The sequence below is a fragment of the Mauremys reevesii genome, linkage group 5 (assembly GCF_016161935.1).
Source record: "Mauremys reevesii isolate NIE-2019 linkage group 5, ASM1616193v1, whole genome shotgun sequence".
In the NCBI taxonomy this organism is placed as follows: Eukaryota; Metazoa; Chordata; order Testudines; family Geoemydidae; genus Mauremys; species Mauremys reevesii.
In genome coordinates this window covers 21,807,614-21,827,496 of record NC_052627.1, presented here as the reverse complement: position 1 = coordinate 21,827,496, position 19,883 = coordinate 21,807,614, and the positions used below count along the sequence as shown (strand labels likewise).

Sequence of the window (19,883 nt, the reverse complement as noted above, 5' to 3'; positions counted from 1 at the left end):
TCTGTTTGCACTGGGTGCAGTGGGCACCATGTGTGTCATCCTGCTGCAGGCAACCCCTACCTGCCCAGTCACAGTTTGTTGACTTACAAAGAGCGCTGTAGATTGAGCCCCCTGTTCCGTGGGCAGAGAGGGACACTTCACATGGAATATCCCCTGCGTGCTCATTCTCAGGGCAAGGTCTGTCCCACACTTCTTTCGACAAGGGCCGGATCCTCTATCTGCTACATACTGCAGGCAGAACTCACATGGCAATCAATGAGCATTCTGAGTACAGAACATCTTCTGGACTGAGCTCTAAATATGTTGGATATTGTTGGAATTTTGGCAAAACTACTCATAGATTTCATAGGTTTTCCAAGCCAGAAGGGACCATTATATCATTTAATCTGAGCTCTTGCATGACAGCGGAGCAAGTCTACTGCCTTTTCATGGCACCCAACGTCAGTCGTGAAAAGTGAAGCTAAAATCAGAGCTCCGGTTCCCCCATATAACACAAGCCAGAGAATTTCACCCAGTTGCCCCTATATTGAGTTCTTTGTTTGCCATGTGGGAGAATCCCAAGTTCCAACGTAGTCAAATTCTTTGGTTTATTGCATATGATGATTTTTAGAATGACGTGGTTGTGGGGGTGCGGTTATATTATGTTCCATCTTCCTGCATTTTGTGGAGGTCAGACTAGATGATCATAATGGTCCCTTCTGATCTTAAGTTCTATGATTCTATGATTCTACTGTTCGTGTGAGAGAAATTTGGAAACTCACGTAGGCAATCCATCCTGTCAGCAATGCTTCCAGAGTTAGTTCTTCAGCTTCATTGTTCTGTCAGTACTTAGCTGAGCCTTAGAGCTTCAGTCATTTTTAATACAGCAAAGCAAGAGCCTTGATACTCTTTGAAAACACCAGCTGCACAGAGCAAATGGGAGAGTGGTATTTTAAAAAAAAATTGTGGTAATTATTTGCCCTATATCATCACAAATGACCATTTTTCTAATGCAGTTCTTGGTATTGGACTAATCTTCCCCAAACTGTACAGCAGCTGATTTATAGTAAGAGGCCTTCTAACATTGGCAGCTTGGATAATTTGATAGGCCATGTGATAGGGATTTGGGGGAAGAACTTAGTTTAAAAAAAAAGGGGGGCGTCAGGATTGGGATCTTATCATGAGACTGTACGTGTAGAGCATCATTTAGCCTAACACCAGCCCTTCCGAGTCAAACAAGGAACAGTTAGGATCAGGACAGCAGCTGCTTGCATCAACAAGTATGGAGGCACAAGGAAATGGAGTATGTCTTGCTGCATCAAGAAGCAGCAGGCATATGGATAGGCCTTTCCCTCAACACACACACACACTATTAAGTGCAGCTAAGGCCAGGGATGGCAAAATGTGGCATTTGGAATTCTGCAAAGCTGTTCAAAGCTGCCCTTCTTTTTAATACAGACTCTTGAGTCATATTAATAATGTAAGTATGCAATGCGCTCTCATGATTTAAGTAGCCTGAGACATGTTGTATACATGGGCTGCATTTTCTTATTAAGGATGAGGACAGCTGCAGTCTATTCCTTTTAGTGCCTTCTTTCTTTACGTGCTGTTACCAAGAGCAGTGAATAAATAAGTTCAGATATGCTTAGTATGCTGCCATCATTTTAGGAGCTCTGATGAAGCCATGCAGAAAGCAGTTTCCCAAACTGGTCTCACGTCTCTAGAACAGAATATCTCTCCCAGTATTGATTTTTCCCTCCTTCTGGAAACAAATTTCTCCATCTGATTCCTTGATTCCTCCGAAGTTAAGTCTCAAAAGCCTTTTGTAAAAGTGGTTAAGATCAGAAAAGTGCCTATGGAGAAATGGCATCGTCTTTCACAACAGATCTACTCCTTGTCTATGTTCAGAATCATATCCGTTTGCTTGAGTAACTAAACTTATTACTCTTTATTTGAGTTTGCCCTTCAGAGCCAATGCAAGTGAGAAATAGTGAAGTTTTGTATATCAACAACAGAATTGTTAACAAAATTGCATTTACAATGCCAAATTATACCTTGAGCGATACCTGTTCAATCCATTGACCAGGTTGGCTAGCTAGAAGTGAAGACAAAAGTTGGCCCTGTAATTGCAATTTAGTTAACAATTCTGTTATTGATATGCAAACCAGAATAAAAGTAATGTGTGTGCTGTTTGAAACCAATGGGATTGGACAGGTATAACTGAGGTTCAAATTTAACTCACAGAATCTTTGTTATTGATGGTGATTCTTGAGCAAGAAAGAAAGCACTTTGTCTTCACAGTGGGGAACAGCAGGATTAGGTGAAATATCTTTTTCCTCATAAATGGAGCACACTTGATGAGGAATTCACTGAGAGGTAATAAATAGGGAACCCCATAATGCCCTGTATACAGTGTGTGCAGTTATTTTCCAGAGTAAATTTGCTTTTTAAATCAAATTAAGAGGTTTCTAGAACCAAGATTTCTTGAATGAGTGAACTGTTGCTTGGAAGTCATCCCAGCAGAACCCCACCCTACTAGTGAAATATTGTGCTATATATTCCAGCAATTCTGACACAGATTTATCTTCAGTAATTAGTATCTCCTCTCTGCTCCAGTCCAGCAGTGTATTTTAATGTGCGCTTAACTTTGAGCACATGAGTGGTCCTGTTGACTTCTGCAGGGGTAATCGCATACTTAAAGATAGCATGTGCTTAGGAGGATCAGGCCCCAAAGTAATATCCAACCCTGTAAATCCCAACAAACTTTGTCCTCCATAAAGTTGGGGTGGAGAAACACTTCTTAAACTATCAGTGCCAGGTTGAGTCTTAAAGCTTCAGACATTTTAGTATAGCACTGACCCAAAAGCGTTGATGTTTGAAAAGGCCAGCTGCACAGAGTAAATGGTTTAGTGATATATTATTTAAACATACAGATATAGTAACCATTCAATCTGTATCATTGTAAATGAAAATTTTGTTGATTCAGTTAAGATTTTTGATGCCATATGTGTGAAGGATTTATCTGACATCTTATTTATAGTAATAAACCTTATTTAACCCTTCCCATGCCTGGTAATTATTTAGATTTTTTTTAAACGAAGTTACTGACAGCCAAAATGGCTCAACCATGTTTCTTCAGAAGCTGCCAGCAGCATTTGATATACCAGGGCCCTGCATAACAGAGGCCAAGTTTCTAATCTCTGCTACACTGGTGTAAATCCAGAGTAACTCCACTGAAGTGAAGTTTCAGCTGTGTAACTGAGATTAGAATTTGGCGTAGGCAGTGCTGGATGTGGTAACAGCAGCGCAGAATGTGATGACAGGGTATGTGGAATTTTGTGACATCACTGTGGCAGTTTGGAAAGGAAGAGTTTGAGCTTTGGTTTTGAGTGAGTGTGAGAATTAAAGACTGAATCTCATAGACTCATAGACTTTAAGATCAGAAGGGACCATTATGATTGTCTAATCTGACTTCCTGCACAATGCAGGCCACAAAACCTCACCCACCCACTCTTGTGATAGACCGACCCCCTAACCTACGTCTGAGCCACTGAAGTCCTCAAATCATGGTTTAAAGACTTCAAGGTGCAGAGAATCCTCCAGCAAGTGACCCGTGCCCCACACTGCAGAGGAAGGCGAAAAAACCCCAGGGCCTTTGCCAATCTGCCCTGGAGGAAAATTCCTTCCCGACCCCAAATATGGCAATCAGCTAAACCCTGAGCATGTGGGCAAGACTCACTAGCCAGCACCCAGGAAAGAATTCTCTGTAGTAACTCAGATCCCATCTAACATCCCATCACAGGCATTTGGGCATATTTACCGCTAATAGTCAAAGATCAATTAATTGCCAAAATTAGGCTATCCCATCATACCATCCCCTCCATAAACTTATCAAGCTTAGTCTTGAAGCCAGATATGTCTTTTGCCCCCACTGTTCCTGTTGGAAGGCCGTTCCAGAACTTCACTCCTCTGGTGCGTTCAGCCGCCTTTGCTGCCTATACTAACCTTTCTGGTGGTTTGCATAAATCTTGGTAAGAAGAATCGGACTACGAAGCTTTCTCTCACTTTCTTCAGACTCACATGGTATTGTGTTTTCTAGTTGAAAACTTGATCTGTATTAACCTCTTCAAATATGCGTTGTGTGTATGTTTTTTAACATAATATCTACAGTATTTTAAATGATTGGTGAAGTTATTTTCTTAAATATTCTCAGGATTTAGGCCCCAGTTCAGCAGGGTGTTTAAGCACATGCCTAACTTTAAGCCCATGAGTAATCCCACTGATATCAATAGGGTACTTGTGCTTAAAGTTAGGCACGTGCTTAAGGACTTTGCTGAATTGGTGCCGTAGTTGTTTGGGGAAAATGCCACTATAGTTCTAATTTATTTGGTTAATAAAGTATCATGGGAAATGAGTGACACTTGTAAGAGCCTATCTTGGGAGAGATGGAAATGAAGCCTGGTAGATGTGCAAAATCAAGATTGGCACTTGCTTCTGCATACTGGGATGTTCTGTAATGTGTTCTGCGTGTAATGAATCAGTCCCTGAATTGTTAGATACAAATAGTACTTGAGAGGGGATGGCAACAAGGGGGAGGATAATTTTTTTTTTAAATGAATCCCCAGATTTTAAATCAGAAATTTAGTTCCTCCATCCTGGGATGGCACAGATGGGGGTCTCCAGACACACAGTCCTCATGACTTTGCTCCAGTCTCCAGGCAAGTCTATAGCTGTCATGAATGGCTGAGATGTTGGGCTGGGAGGAAGGTTGCTACACTGCACAACCTTTGAGGGAGTATAATGCAGGAAGAAATTGAGATATCTCTGGGAGTTCTGTAAGGGACTTAAAGGGTGCTGCTGCCCCAAAAATGTGTCCTTCCCCCACCATCTGGGAATAAACAAATAGGAACAACATGAAGTTCATGCAAAAATCTGTCTTAAAGCAGAACCTAAAATAGTTTATCTTAAATGATCGAGGTGTTACATATACACAGACCTGTAAGCTTAATTTGAAACCACATCAAAACTATTGAGTGAATATGTTTGCATCAAGAGGCACCAGTGGTCAAATACAAAATGTAGGTAACTAGGCAGGTGGCTCATTTCCAAGTTACTTGATTAGACAAATTGGGTAAGTCACGTTCAGTGAGAGCGAGTTTGTTGTCCTACAGGTGAGACGTGCATCTCGCTAAGGCTCCTCCCACTTCCTCAATTGTTGTTCATGAAGCAGAGATAATGCTGATAGATAGATTGCATGTTAAAATATACAGCTTACACTGATAGCTAATTGAAGTTTTTTTTGGCAAAATCTTAGACTGGTGTTAAATTAAAATAGCATTCTGCAGGTTCTGAGTCAGTCTGTCTTGTCTCAGCTTTAGCCTTTACCTGTTCAGTATAGTGGTTAGGCTAACATACATCAACCTGCAATAAGAAGAGTGTCTTTGCAACAGATTAGATTGGTAATATGTGGAGCCCCTCAAATAATATATTCATCTATCTAGGTGCGTATATGGTTCCTATCATCGTAGTATCAATTCACTTTTATATTTTTAGGATTGCAGTTTCACTTGTATAAATCATGTTTTGAATGTAGTTGATTTTGCAACCAGGAGCGTGCTGTTTTAATACTAACTGAAGGCATATTTTTGTGTATGCTATTTTAAATTATAACTAGCTGATGTTATTTCCACTTTATTTTGATTGCATTATTCTGACTTCATCTTTGTTTAAATGTATATAATTATGAAGTTATCCTAACTATATATTTACGAGGATGTGTAACTTGAGATACTAGAGAGTATCTTTTTTCCTCCCTCAGAGGACGAGGGAAGGTCTTTGGTGAAGAAGGATGATCTGTATTAGGATCATCTGCATCTTTATTGCATGCCAGTGGAGATATAACTAGATATCTTCACTGCCTCACTCCTAGAATACTTGTAATCCCTTGTGACTCTTAGTGCCAACTGGCCAGGAGTACAGAGAGGGTGTATAAGGGCTACCGGGGTCTTCTGGTTCTGTTGGATACATTCTAGTTCACCAAAGAGTGTCGTATGAGGTCTCAAGAAGAGCCAGTGTCATGCTGGTCATCAGTATTATTGTGAAATGTGTATACCAATGGTGTGAAAGACATCACTATGTACACTGAAAATTATGTTCTTAAAGTCTGTGGCCAGGGACCGGTCTCCAGGAAAGGTAAGAAACAGGATTTCTGTCAGATAAGAAATGTTTATCTGGAAACATGTTGTATATTTTCATGCTGGGTCTCCTCTCACCATTCTGAACCGAGTGCTAATGAAGGACTGTGAAAACTTCAGAAAGATAAAAGTAACAGGAGGAGGGGACCTACGTTGTGATGCACATCAAAGATTTGATCTAGTATAGTTGGGGGGCAAAGAAGACGCCCTATCATCCTTCACATAAGTAGTAAATGGACAGTGAGTTTGCTTCAAGAAAGAGGGGTCTCAGCCAGGCTTGGTTGAAAACTCTGGAGAGAAATTTGGGTGAGATAAGTTTCTTTAGACAGGAGGTAATTTGTTAGTTAAGTTTAGTCTCTAGAAGCATGTTATGATTTTGTTTTTATATGTAACCATTCATTTCCAATGTTCTTATTCACTATCACTTGAATCTCTGTTCTTTGATAATAAACTTATCCTTGTTTTCACTATAAATATATCTAAGTGCTGTGATGTTAATCAAACTGATAATCCTAAAATGAATCTTACAAGCTGGTATGTTTTGTTCCTTTGTGAACAGCTGGTCTGGTAATTCTGTGAGTGTCCAGTGGATAAGGGGCTGGATGCCACAGGAAATGTTCTGAGGACTCAGAGGTTGGTGTGTGACTATTGCTGACCCATACAGAGAAAGCAAGGCCTGTGGGGGCCTGGAAGGTAGTGTTTGTGTTGCCAGGAGGCCGGTGGTTTCAGGGAGTTGACCCATAGCAGGCACAGACAAGATTTCCTTATGCTAAGGGCAGGTGATGGTGAGGTGCCTCTCAACCCTGAATACCTCTGGGGAGCATCACAGCCTCCTCTTTAAGAATACAGAAATGTAGGATTTGCAATACTCCACCAGATCTTTAGTCTATAAGCTCTGTTATCTTACCTCTGAACTTGGCCAACGTCTGATGCTTCACAGGAAGATGGAAAAAACCCCATAGTGCACCTAGCCAGTTGTGAAATACTAACAGTGGGGACTGCGAATGGATGCCTTCCTGAATGGTCAGTTTATGCCCCGAGGGGAGAGATTAAATTATCCTTATTTTAGCGTGAATCATTACAAATTTTTTATATTGGCATAAAAGTATCCAGCCTCTTTTGAAGTCCAGATACAATTACTGACTTCTGTGACTTTGCTGGGACAGTGAATGGCTGAATCCAGTCCGTGTGAAGGGGTATTTCCTTGTAATAATTCTAAATGATCCTACAGCTAATTTCACTCTGAGACCCTTTGTTTTTAGCCCCTCTGAACCAGAGCAGCATCCTGCTTTCCTTTCTGTGTATTCAGCACAAAGTCAATTCGCATTTCAAGTCATGAAATAGCTGTCTCTGGATTTAAAATATAGGTGTTTTTATTGTCTTAAATAATACATACAGTAAAATGTATGTAGACAGGCACACCCTGGCTCTGCTTGAACTAGGATGCTAAAAATTACAGTGTGTCCATGGCAGCACGGGCAGTGGCTTGGGTTAGCCACCCAAGTACAGTTCCACCTGCCACCCTGGTATGCACTCAGGCAGCTAGCCTGAGCCACTGCCCAGCCACTGCGCAGCCACTCTGCCAGCATATCTTGTCTACCTGACTTGGGAATACAGGCGCCGGCCCCATCCGCACTCACTGGACCCTGCCCCACCTCTTCCCACCCGCTTCCGCCCCCTCCTCTGAGCGTGCCCTGTCCCTGCTCCTTCCCCTTCTCGCCCCCCACCCCCCAGCATCTCCTGCATGCCGCAAAACTGCTGATTGAGACAGGTGGCAGGCACTGGGAGGGAGGAGGCGGAGTTGATCAGCTGGGCCGCTGGCGGACAAGAGGCACTGGAGGAGTGGGAGAGCTGGTGGAGTCAGCACCTATGCTTGGGAAGCACCCTCCCCACTGCTGTGTATCCCTCCTGCACAAACCCACCTCTTAATATGCGGCAGCATGTGCACTCCTCTGTGAAAGCCTCCTTCCCTCCAGAGGGAACCATTGCTCACCTTCCGGCTGTACCGCTGAGATAGCTCATAGCAGTTGTAGTACAGTCTTTGCATAGAGTGTCAGGCGTACTCCTGTCTTTGTCATGTTTCATTTGAGGTTCAGCTTCATCAATGAAAAGGTTATCAGCAGACAGATGTTAGACATTTCACTTTTCCCTAAACAAGCCTTGCTGTTTGGGCTGTCCTTGAATTTATCAGTATCTCTGAACATCAAACAAGGTTAAGTTGTTTACTCATTTAGAAAGATTTCTGTTCTGTGGTTCAGCTTGGTGTGAAGCTTACGCACTAGCTTGGATTCTAGCAGGAGACAGTCCCCATTTGATAGAGTTAACATCATGCCAGAAAAAAACCCAACGCTTTTCTCCGGTGCAATCTGCAGCAACTCCGAATTTTAGCAGGATTACTGTGTCCTGGTGGGTGGGAATGCAGGAGATGAATAACAAGCATAGAGAGGTTAACAACTTTTGTGGATGGGATGGTGAACATACAGAATTTTTGAAGGCCTCTCCCAAAGCAAAAACAAGTGGCCTTAAGCCAAAATCAGAAACACTCAGAAAGGTCAGCCCAAAGGAGGCAAAAGTATTGCCTACACGAGAAGTTATCTGTAATTAATGAGGAATGGTTTCTGTTCTTTTCTTAAGAGTAGTTACCTGCACAAACTTTCCATGTAGTGCTACTGTTGTCCTGTTTGTGAGGAATTAAGGGTACATTTGGGATTGCAGCAAATCTTGACCCCTACAGAGCCGAGCCGTGTGGCTCTGATGATCTGGAGGAAGGGGCTCCTTGCAGAGAGAGATTTGGGAATGGGACAGAGACATACATGGGCAGGAGTTCAGGCCAGGACTGGCAGACCAATTAATCCCCCCATGAGAAGGCAGAGGTTGCTAGTGCTGACATCTCAGATTCATGACATTTACCCTCCCATCGGTTACCAGATTTGCCCATTATTTTGAGGTATGCTCATTTATTAGGGTTGCTGTTCTTGGGGGCGGGGGCAGCCAGCTTAACCATGAATATTGTTGCCAGGTAATAACCATAGGGGAACCAACCAAACAAAACAGTTATAATATTAAATCTAACTTAAATTTGATTATAAAAGTCATGTTTAGAAAACTATGACTGATCACACAAATCAGGGTCAGAAGACTATACAGAGAGAGAGAGAGAGCTGGGTTCTCATCACTCCATGAAGCTTGAATCAATCGGGGGTCCCAGGTGGTGGTGGTAGCTGAGGGTCCGGAGTGCTGGAGACAGGCAGAGCCCCCAGCACAATCAGTCAGGAGAAGATGAAGTCCCAGTAGAACTGATGGAGATTTTGGATCCAGGCATCAGAGCACTTACTTGAGCATGGGTAGAGGGTTTTGTAGGGAAAGAACAATGGTTCAAGGGAGAACACTAGATTTGTTTGTGCGTAAACTGATGACTCAAGGGAGAATACCAATGTTGTTTTGTTCAGGCTAGACAATAGGAACTGATCATTCCTATGGGTGGTGTTCCTTCGAGGGAGCTCACAATGCAATTAGGCAGCTTCAGTATTTTGGATACCAATAAAGGATTTATTCCTAGAATTGGTCTGATAAGCACTGAGCTGGGTGTGTGCAGGCGTGGGTTCATTAACATCTGGAGCAGAGATCCCCCATCATGCACTGCTTCCCTGCTTTTCTGGTCCCAGAGTTCAGTGCAGTTCTTGCCTTGGAATCTCTGTTCCCCATTCTGTGTGCTAATGGAGATGCCTCCCTGTCCCATCTTCGATGCAAATGAGGCTAGGGGAGTTTCCTTAATCCTGTCACCCTTCTCTGGAGGGGTTTAGGTGTGTCTCTTCCTACCTTTTCGTTGCTTTTTGTAAGCCTTTCTTCTGATCAGCTTTGGTTCAAGCAGAGGCTGGGAAGCAGGAGGTCTTTCGTGAGTTAGACAGGCTGGGTACTGTGCCCTGGTTCCCCAAGAACATAGAACTGCTAGGTAACACATCCCCATCAGCTTTTACTGTATAGCTCTTGGATTTCAGTTCCTAACCATCCCTAGCTAGCCCAAGTGTAGAACAGAGACAAGTGAGGCAGCAAGATGGTATTTCCCTCAGGCAGACTAGGTTTTACAGGGGAAAAGGGGGAAATGTTGTCCAGCACAATGCTAATGTAAAAATCAGTAGCTGAGCCTCTGGCTCTGGACTCTGTGGCAGACTCTGTGTGTGTGTGTGAGAGAGAGAGAGATAAAATTCTCACTAAACTGCAGAATTCGGTAACAACAAACCCACAAATCCTCACGGAAAATAAATGTGTGGAGTGACAGGGGGAAGTTCATTGAACCATAGTCTGAGTCCTGCTGCCGTGCCAAGGTGGGGCCGTTATGGGCAATGCCACCCTCCTTGTGGGCTGATGGGGGAGCACTATGTCACTTTGTGGTTCCTCCACTGGTACTCAGCCGGGCCCTGGAACACAACTAGGATATGAGCAAATGGCCAGCGGTGCAGGTGCTCCTCTCCGTCGCCAGCGCTCACTCAGCTGCATGCCTCCCCAGTTCATGCTGAACCTCCTGAGTGAGGTTCTTCTGTTCATTTCTTCGATGCAGCATCCTGGGTTCTTCTTATTGTTATGATGTTACTTTCTTCATAGATTCACTAAAAACTGTAGTACCAGATAATCAGCATTGTGTCTTCCAGCCATTCATCTGGGTGAAAGAGGTTCTAAACCCCTAGTAACCTTACTGAATTAAAGGGAGTTGCTCCAATTTTACACTGGTGTAACTGAAAGCAGAATTTGGGCCAGAAAGAGTGTAAAAAAATGTAGTGAGGTAAGATTTAAGTAGGGTTGCTGCTATTCGTGTGTTATGTTGCAGGGCAAATAACCACAATACTATGATGTTGTGTTACAATGTTGTCATGTTGCTAGGTTACAAGTAGTATGGAATCGAGAAAGAAGCACTCCTTTTTTTTCTCCCTTTACCCATTCGGATTGGTGTGTTGTAATTCTGCAATGATAATCCTAGTCTAAAATCTGGTTTTACAAGCATAATTGTCTCTCAGAGTTTGTGTGTGGTGCATATATTGGCTTGTAGCAGTGGCATTATATAAGTGATCCCAATACCAACACTGTAAAGGGGAGGGGAAACTTTAGGAAAGAATAAAATGATTCACTAGAATTTTTCCCCCCCTATGGACACCTGAACAATAAATCAGTTTTTATTTGGAAAGTCTCAAGATATCAAAGGATTTGTGTGTCATGGTGTTACAGACCAAGGGAGTTGAACAGCTCTAAAGAAGTCAGTCTGACGCATAGTGTCTTGTTTGTTTTGCAAACTTGCCAAAAGGCCCTCTTTCCATTACTTTTTCTAGCATTGTGTGAGGCAGATTCTACAGATGAAATGTCTGGCAGAAATATTACGTCGCTGCATTGATCATGAACATAAGAACGGCCATACTGGGTCAGACTGAGGGTCCATCTAGCCCAATATACTATCGTCCAACGGTGGTCAATGCCAGGTGCTTCAGAGAGAACAAATATAACCGGGCAATCATTGAGTGCTCCATCCTATCATCCACTCCCAGTTTCTGGCAATCAGGGGCTAGGGATACCCAGAGCATGGGGTTGCATCCCTGACCATCTTGGCTAATAACCACTGATGGACTAACCTTAATGAACTTATCTAATTCTTTTTGAACCCAGTTGTAGTTTTGGCCTTCACATCATACCCTGGCAATGAGTTGCACAGATTGACTGTGTGTTGTGTGAAGTAGTAGTACTTATTTGTTTTAAACCTGTTGCCTATTAATTCATCAGGTTATCCCTGCTGCTTATGTTATATGAAGGAGTAAATATCACTTTTTCTCCCACCATTCACGATTTTATAGACCTCTATCATGTCCCCTCTTAGTCGTTTCTTTTCTAAAATGAAAAATCCCAGTCTTTTTAATCTCTCCTCATACAGAAACTGTTCCATACCGTTAATCATTTTTGTTGCCCTTCTCTGTACCTTTTCCAATTCTAATATATATTTTTTGAAGATGTGGGCGTACTGTGGATCTATATAGTGGCATTATGATATTTTGTGTCTTCTTTATCCTTTTCCTAATGGTTCCTAACATTGTTAGCTTTTTTGGCTGCCTCTGCACATTAAACAGAGAACTATCCACAGTGACTCCAGGATCTCTTCTTTGAGTGGTAACAGCAAATTTAGATCCCATCATTTTTTATGTATAGTTAGGATTATGTTTTCCAGTGTGAATTAATTTGCATTTATCAATATTGAATTTCATCTGCCCAGTCGCCCAGTTTTGCGAGATCCCTTGGTAACTCTTTGCAGTCTGCTTTGGACTTAACTATCTTGAGTAGTTTTGTTTTGTCTGCAAATTTTGCCACCTCACTATTTATCCCTTTTACAGATCATTTATGGTCCCAGTACACATCCCTGGAGGACCCCGTTATTTACTTCTTTCCATTCTGAAAACTGACCATTTATTCCTACCCTTTGTTTCCTGTGTTTTAACCAGTTACTCATCCATGAGGGGACCTTCCCTCTTATCTGTGACTGCTTACTTATAAGAGGACATTCTGTCTTATCCCGTGACTGCTTATATCGTGTACTTAAATCAGTTTGCCTACAATTTGTTAAGGGCATAAGGGGAACTTTCTGCTACTTCCTGGCCTTGGATCACTAATCCCCATATCTAGCACAGCATGTTAGTCTGCTCTGTTTACACACACATTTATTTATTTATTCCTTATTCATTACAGTGTTCTAGTGGAATTGTTTACATCTTCGAGAGTGTAATTCCTGCTGCCCCTAACGTGGAGCTGTACCTTAAAGTCACAACTGAGCCTTGTATTTTGCACAGAATAGTGTGTGTGTGTGTGTGTGTGTGTGTGTACACATAAATGTAGAATAACAACAATTCCATTCAAGTCACAGCAGCAGAAAAGCTCTCTATTCAAATAATAATAATTTATTATTTTATTAATTGCATGGAGTTTTCTGCTGCTGTGACATGAATGGAGTTGTTGTTGTTTAACATTTATATTGCAGTAGCACCTAAAGGCCACAGTCAGGTTGGTCCTCATTGTGCTAGGCCCTGTGCAGACATAAAACAAATGACAACAGCCCCCACAGCCTCAGGAAATGAAGCCTAGGGGTGCCAGCTTTCAAAGAAAAATACACTTGCCACATTAAGAAAAAATATTGCCACTGAGAGGTCATTTCTTCTTCCCCTGATGAGTTTAGTGGCTACTTAAGTGTGTTTGTTGTATAATGCTGTGATTCTAGTTTTAACTGTGATTTTTCAATAGTTTTCTTCTTATATGTTCATTAAAAACCAGATAATTATGAGCCTGGTATTGCAGTTCTTAAAATGCATGAGGAGCCCCTTTGAAGCCCACTGGCTGTCCGGGTACGTAAGAGGCTCTTGGCATTTGTAAGGAGTGGAGCATCAGGCCCATATCCTCTTGCTCTTTGAAGTACAGCAGAGCAAATTCTGTTCTATTTAAGGCTTATAATAATGGCCACGGCCTAGTTCAGAAAAAAGTTTTGCTTTTATGTGCTCATGTTACTGAGGATAGCCTGTTTGCAAACTGTCATCAATGTTTATAGCTTTCAAAGCAGCACAACCGAACGATATCTCTATCAGCTAATATATATACATCTTATCATGCTACATAAACTATAGTAGCATCAGGGATATCTGGATCAATAAGGCACTCCATGTTGTCAAAAAAGTAATAGACAGGCTTAATGAACTGGAATCCTCACACCCCAATACCCCTCGTGCTGGCTTCAGACATCCCCTATATCTCTCAGAAGAACACACAGTTTCACTTTTTGTTTCCTCCAGTCACCCTCAAACCAGTCCAACCTGCAGTATGGAGCTACTAAGAGCCAGATTCTGAACTCGTACTTCTATGCACACAGCCCCACTGATTTCAATAGAATATTTTTACTGCATGAGATGAGGTGGCAAAATCTGGCTGTAACATTCCACAGTTGAAATCCTGGCCCCATTGACAAATGGGCCCTATTTACCCCTGGAAAAATGCCTGTTGACTTCAGGGAGACCAGGATTACACCCTAGGTGTGCAGTCTAGAGGCTATAAGCCAGAGACACTGAACAAATGCTCTTTCACTTAGTTTATCTGTTGCTGAATTCACTCTGCCTCTGGGGCATGTGACATAAATGGTAGAACAGGGAAAGGTCACTCTGCCTGACATGCCTGTCTCTTCTCAGTTCATTTTAATCCCACCTTCCTCCTTTATTCCAGTAGCGTCAGTCCCATGCTCATGCAGGAACAAGGGTAAATGCTTCTTATGGTCATTTGTACCCTTATTTTATCTACTGTAGAAACTTAGATCATGCCAGCTTCAGGCCTTCTCCCTTGCCTGTGCATACACGTGGTGAAACGGTGGCCAAGTGACGTCAAATTATACCTGCCTACAGTGGAAAATTGAAAGCCTGAGATTTCCCTTCACACAGGCCTGTACCGGTATACCTGGGTTTCTCTTTCCACTGACATCTCAGATACATTTACAGTTTTCATTTTATCTGAGGGAAATAATAATGCTCTGTGAGGCACCTCACTGATCCCTGCCTTAGTCTGAGGAGGACTCCAACAGGCAACACAAGCGTTCCCCCCTCAGCCCATGCAGGCTTGGCTGTCTCTCTGCAGGTAAGCAATAGGTACCCTCCAACCTCCCCCCGCCCCCCTAGCATTCTGAGTGTGCCCTGGAGTGTTTGGTCCCACTTCCACTGGACACTCAGAACTTCCAAAGAACCGGTACACACCAGCTTACAGTTACTCCTCAGGATCACCACTCTGCTCATCACACAGCACATAGATACGTTTACCGTAAAAAGAAGAATTTTGTTTAAAAAAGAAGCAAGATTTGAGAAGAGGCAAGTAGAATGAATGGAAACAAATGGTTACATATATAAAATAAAATTATAACATGTTTTCTAGAGCCTAAACTTGCTTAGATAATTATTGTCATATCACATAGAGCAAAAGCCTACCCCAAATCCTTCCAGTGTATTACAGCCAGACTTGGCTGTGGTCTCACGTTCATGAGATAAGTCATGCTGTCCCCTTGCCTCCTCAGTGGAAAGATCCCGTCTCTTTGCAATCCCAGATATATCATAACAGTCCTTTTGATCTTATAATTTGTAAACAGGACACCCTCTACTCATTCTTCTTTCCTGTGGCCTCCTTCTCTTGTTGACCTAACAGTCTTTTAATTTGTATCTGAGAAGCATGTCCTATCCCCTGCCTGAACAGAATCTCTCCACAGCATGTCACCTCCTGGTGACCTACTTTTAACGTCAAGGCTTTGAGAACTCCATTTCCAGTATAGATACTTAACATCATGAATATTACTGATACATACATTTCATAATGATTAGGATGACCAGTGCGTTCCTGGTTCTTGGTAAAGACCTCACATGCCACCTTTGCCACGCTACTATGTAGACATCAGACCCAGTGGATCCCTGTAAACCCCTGTGCACTCTGCCAGTTGGCACCAAAAAGTTCCTGGGTCGCATGTAGGGTGACCAGATGTCCCGATTTTATAGGGACAGTCCCGATTTTTGGGTCTCTTTCCTTATATAGGCTCCTATTACCCCTACCCTCTATCCCGATTTTTCACATTTGCTGTCTGGTCACCCTAGTCACATCCTCCCTGTAAAGGAATCTGGAGGATGGTACATGTTGGAACAGGACCTCTCCATTGCTCCTCTACTGTCAATTTCATACCAGCCCCAGCACCTGCAGCTGCAGCACCTGGCATTGGCCACTGTCGGTAGACAGGATACTGGGCTGGATGGACCTTTGGTCTGACCCAGTATGGCCGTTCTTATGTTCTTATGTAACAATCAGGGTCCAGTCACCCCAAGGGTAGAACTGAAGGTTTAAACCTCCCAAATAAGCAGCTAAATCAACCAATTGTATTCAATGCTATTGTAATACAGGTCTGTCTCATCTTATACTGGGGTTACGTTCCGCAGTCAGCACGTAAAGCGAAAATCGCATATAGTCAAAATTACATTGAGTGTAATGGTGGGCAGAATCACCCGCACTACAGAAACAATATTTAAATTGTTATTTTTCTCTTTTTCTTTTTGTTTTTTTCTTGTTTTTGCCAATCACGTAAAGCTGAAATCGCACATGTTAAATGCACCTAAGATGCAACAGACCTGTATAAAATATATTGAGTAAGGTCTTTTATGAAACCCTGTGCTGTTCTGAACTTGATGGTCGCTATCAGATATGTATACAGACTATGGTTATAAATGTATGTATTTGTGTATATAGAAAACTGTACTCCTAATCTGTGGGGCAGCTTCAGCTCCACCTCACAGCAGGGTGGTGAAGCAGTCAAGAAGGGAGAAGCATCTCCCAAGCCAGGTGTTTACACACCGCCAACTTCAAGTACCCCTCTATTATCCAGCCCAGGAAATGATAATGAGGGACCATTAGAGTTAATGTGAAGACATTCAATCAGCTGAGAATTTCCTCACATTTCATACCTATTGTGAGTGAAGAAAAATACTGCAACCTCTTAAAATACAAGGGGTTTGAAGTGAAATCCATCCAGAAACTGAGGGACAGCCTCTAGGCGGGCAGCTGGGTGTGAACATTGGTGTCGGTCCCCCCACCCCGTCCCCCTGATAGACAGGAGGTACGCTGGGAAACTGTGCAATGGCAATAGTTAACTTGTATTAGAAAAAATGATTTTATCTACTATGGAAGTATAAAGTCTGAGGATGCGACTTTATGTTTAGTTTCTGTGTAATCTGCATGTGTTTGCTTCCCCATATTATTTCATCTTTGAATCTGTGGGTTTTCTATTAAATAAACTTTTGTTTTTTATTCCAAGCGGGTTTCTGGTATATAAATTGTGGGGAGCCAAAGTGACGCGATAACTGGGGGACTGGTTTCACGCCGTCAGGGGTGACAAACCAGAGGGGAACTATCTGAGTATCTGGTAGTTAAGAATTCGGAGAGCACAGATATGGGGAGACTTGGGACTAGAAAGGCTGTTGTGTCACCCTCCAAGGGGTAACTAGGCTGGTGGAAACCAGAGTGAGACCTTGTGCTTGTGGGCAGGATACTGGTGTCAGGGATCTGAGCCATAGTAACACAGAATTAAGACACTTTAAGGTTACAGGGCAGGCGGTGACAGAACCCCTCACAGGTCTGGGTGATTTCAGAAACACACAGTGGCTTCATAGCAAAAGTTTTGGCAATAGAAAAATATAAATCCCTTTCCTCCCCAAGTAACCGGTGTTCCATATGTAATTACTTAAAGAAAATCCATCTTGTCCCTCCTTTTACGCCTAATTCCTGCATGACTGCTATCAATTGCTGACCCCAAGAACTAACATTTTTCCTATGTTGTAAAAATATTTTTCTTTCAGCTCCTATTTATACTTCCTAACCTTTCCGGTCCAAATTTCCCATTTGGATATGTGTGCGTCTCACCTGTCCAAGTCAGTGGGAGTCATGCATGGACATATGAGTGCAGAATTCATCACTGAGAGATTTTGTCCAAAATTAAATCATACTATTTCTGAGCATCCTTGTCGATATATTTATCCTGAGGAGCAGACATGCAATATGTATTGACATTAACTGCAGTTTAAAAAAAATGAAGTATGAGCTGTCCTAACAGATTTTAATTCCATTGCTAATACTTCCCATCTTTTACAGTCTATTTTTCCTATTGATCTCGAGGAGAAATAATTAATTTGTCTTTTTGTCATCTATGATATCCTACCATCATGTAGAAAATAACCTTCCAGTGATTGCAATTACCTTCCTTTGGTTAATTTCCTTAATAATCAGCTGACACATCTTTTCAGTCTTTATTTGTTTAATTGTTTTCCTCTAGTAAAAGGTTTGGTTTTTATGTATTTTATACAAATGTTTTGCAGCCTGTCAATTCTTTGTTATGTATACACTATTCTAACATGGCTTTCTGCTACAAATTAGCTGGAAAGGTTGCTGTGCCCTTCTTTCATTTTCATTTTGTTCTTGCTTTTCCTCTCTAGATCACAAAGTCCACGAGGGCAGGATCTGTACAGGAATGCCTCTTGCCACAACCAGAGTTGTCGGATGGAATTCCTCAAGTCAGCCTCCGATTAACTGACAGTAGTGCATGTTTGGAGGAAATGGATTTACCAGATGAAATCTCTTTCATTAACAGTGCAGCATTCTTCTCCAGGTTAGTGCTCCTTTCTTTTCATAAAATACATCTGTGGATGTGTTTATATTCAGAGTACTAATATATCGCCAGGACATAAAGCAGGTGTGTAGCTTTGTATCAGTATTGTAAATGCTGCTGATGCTCCATTTTTAATCTTAAAGCAGCCAGTTCCTTTTACATTAAATAGGGCCTGCGTCATGTTACCATCTGCATGGAATAAAACATTATGCTACATGCCTAACTAAGCAAGAGCACCATAATTCACCCAGATTCCCAAATGCCCTGACACTCTTTGAAATGCAGTGTAAGACATCCATGATTTAAGACTAATGTATTTCTAAGATACTAACTGTGAACTATGGAAAATATTCAAATATACTCTTAAGAAGAGGATACAGCCATTTTTATAATATCTACAATTTTATGTTTCATAGGCGGGGGGCGGGCAAGTGGGGCAATTTTCCCCAGGTCCCAGAGGGGCCCCCACGAGATATAGTATTCTATAGTATTGCAACATTTTTTTATGGAAGGGGCCCCCAAAATTGCTTTGCCCCAGGCCCCCTAAATCCTCTGGTGGCCCTGTTCATAGATAGGCATGTGGGGGCAATTTTTAAGCACTCCAGTTGTGAACCAGTGAAGAGGGAAGAAGGGTAGTTTAAAAATACTTTAAAAAAATAAAATTTCTCAGCCATACTGTAATAAAAGGGCATCAATTCATTTTTTGCTTTTTTCAGTTTCTTACGTTAAGTTTAATATTGAAACAAATTTCACTAAGTGATAGAACTTAATCCCATATTGCTTTCTTGATATACCATTACCTGGCAATCCAGCTCTTTTCTTTATTTATACACATGTTCATGCACACATGTGCCTACTCTTATGGGACCATAGGGCTAAATTATTAAAAACATGCATGCTCCAAATGGAGTAGTGTGTGCAAACAGATAGATGCATATATAAAAAGCGCACACACGTTTGTTCCCCATAAAAATTTGCATGCGTATAAACCTGGCCTGTTTTGTAAAGGATTGTGATCGAGAAAGCTGTTACACATTTGAAACTGTGTTGAGAAATGTACATGAGTTTCTGGAATAACTGAACACACAAACTGATGGAAGGTTGGTCTTGCCGCAGGCTTCCTATGTGACTTTAGTCTTGTGACTTAATCTTTCTGTTCCTGAGTTTCTCTGTTAGTAAAATGGGATAATAATACTTACTTGGCTTATAGGAAGGTTTTGAAGCTAAATTTATTAAAGTTTTTGAAGTCACCCTTGAATGGAAGGAAGTACAAAACATTATAATACTTTAAAAAAGTGGTCAATATGGTGCCGTGGTTTCTGAGGCTGCTGTGTAAATGTGAGCACACTGAAAATGTGTGTGTATATGTACATTATATATTACATCTGTGTGTGTCTGCGTGCGCACACACAGGATGGACGATGCTCTGGGAATGAATGAGTTGTGTAGTGCAGTGGTTCTCAACCAGGGGCACAGAGAGGTCTTCGGGGGGTACATCTAGATATTTCCCTAGGTTT

The 19,883-nt window shown here is 42.0% G+C and overlaps 1 protein-coding gene across 9 annotated transcripts in view; it reads left to right on the top strand.

Moving 5' to 3' along the window:
* FAM13A (family with sequence similarity 13 member A) overlaps positions 1-19,883 on the top strand; it is a 208,120-nt gene that overhangs the window by 75,909 nt on the left and 112,328 nt on the right. For 8 of the 9 annotated variants that reach the window (XM_039540440.1, XM_039540441.1, XM_039540442.1 and 5 more), the window contains one exon: positions 18,194-18,366. In XM_039540440.1, the coding sequence (XP_039396374.1) occupies positions 18,194-18,366 (173 nt within the window). Of the gene's footprint in view, positions 1-3,350; positions 3,369-18,193; positions 18,367-19,883 lie in introns of those variants that run through there. The other variant, XM_039540443.1, reaches the window with a different exon arrangement.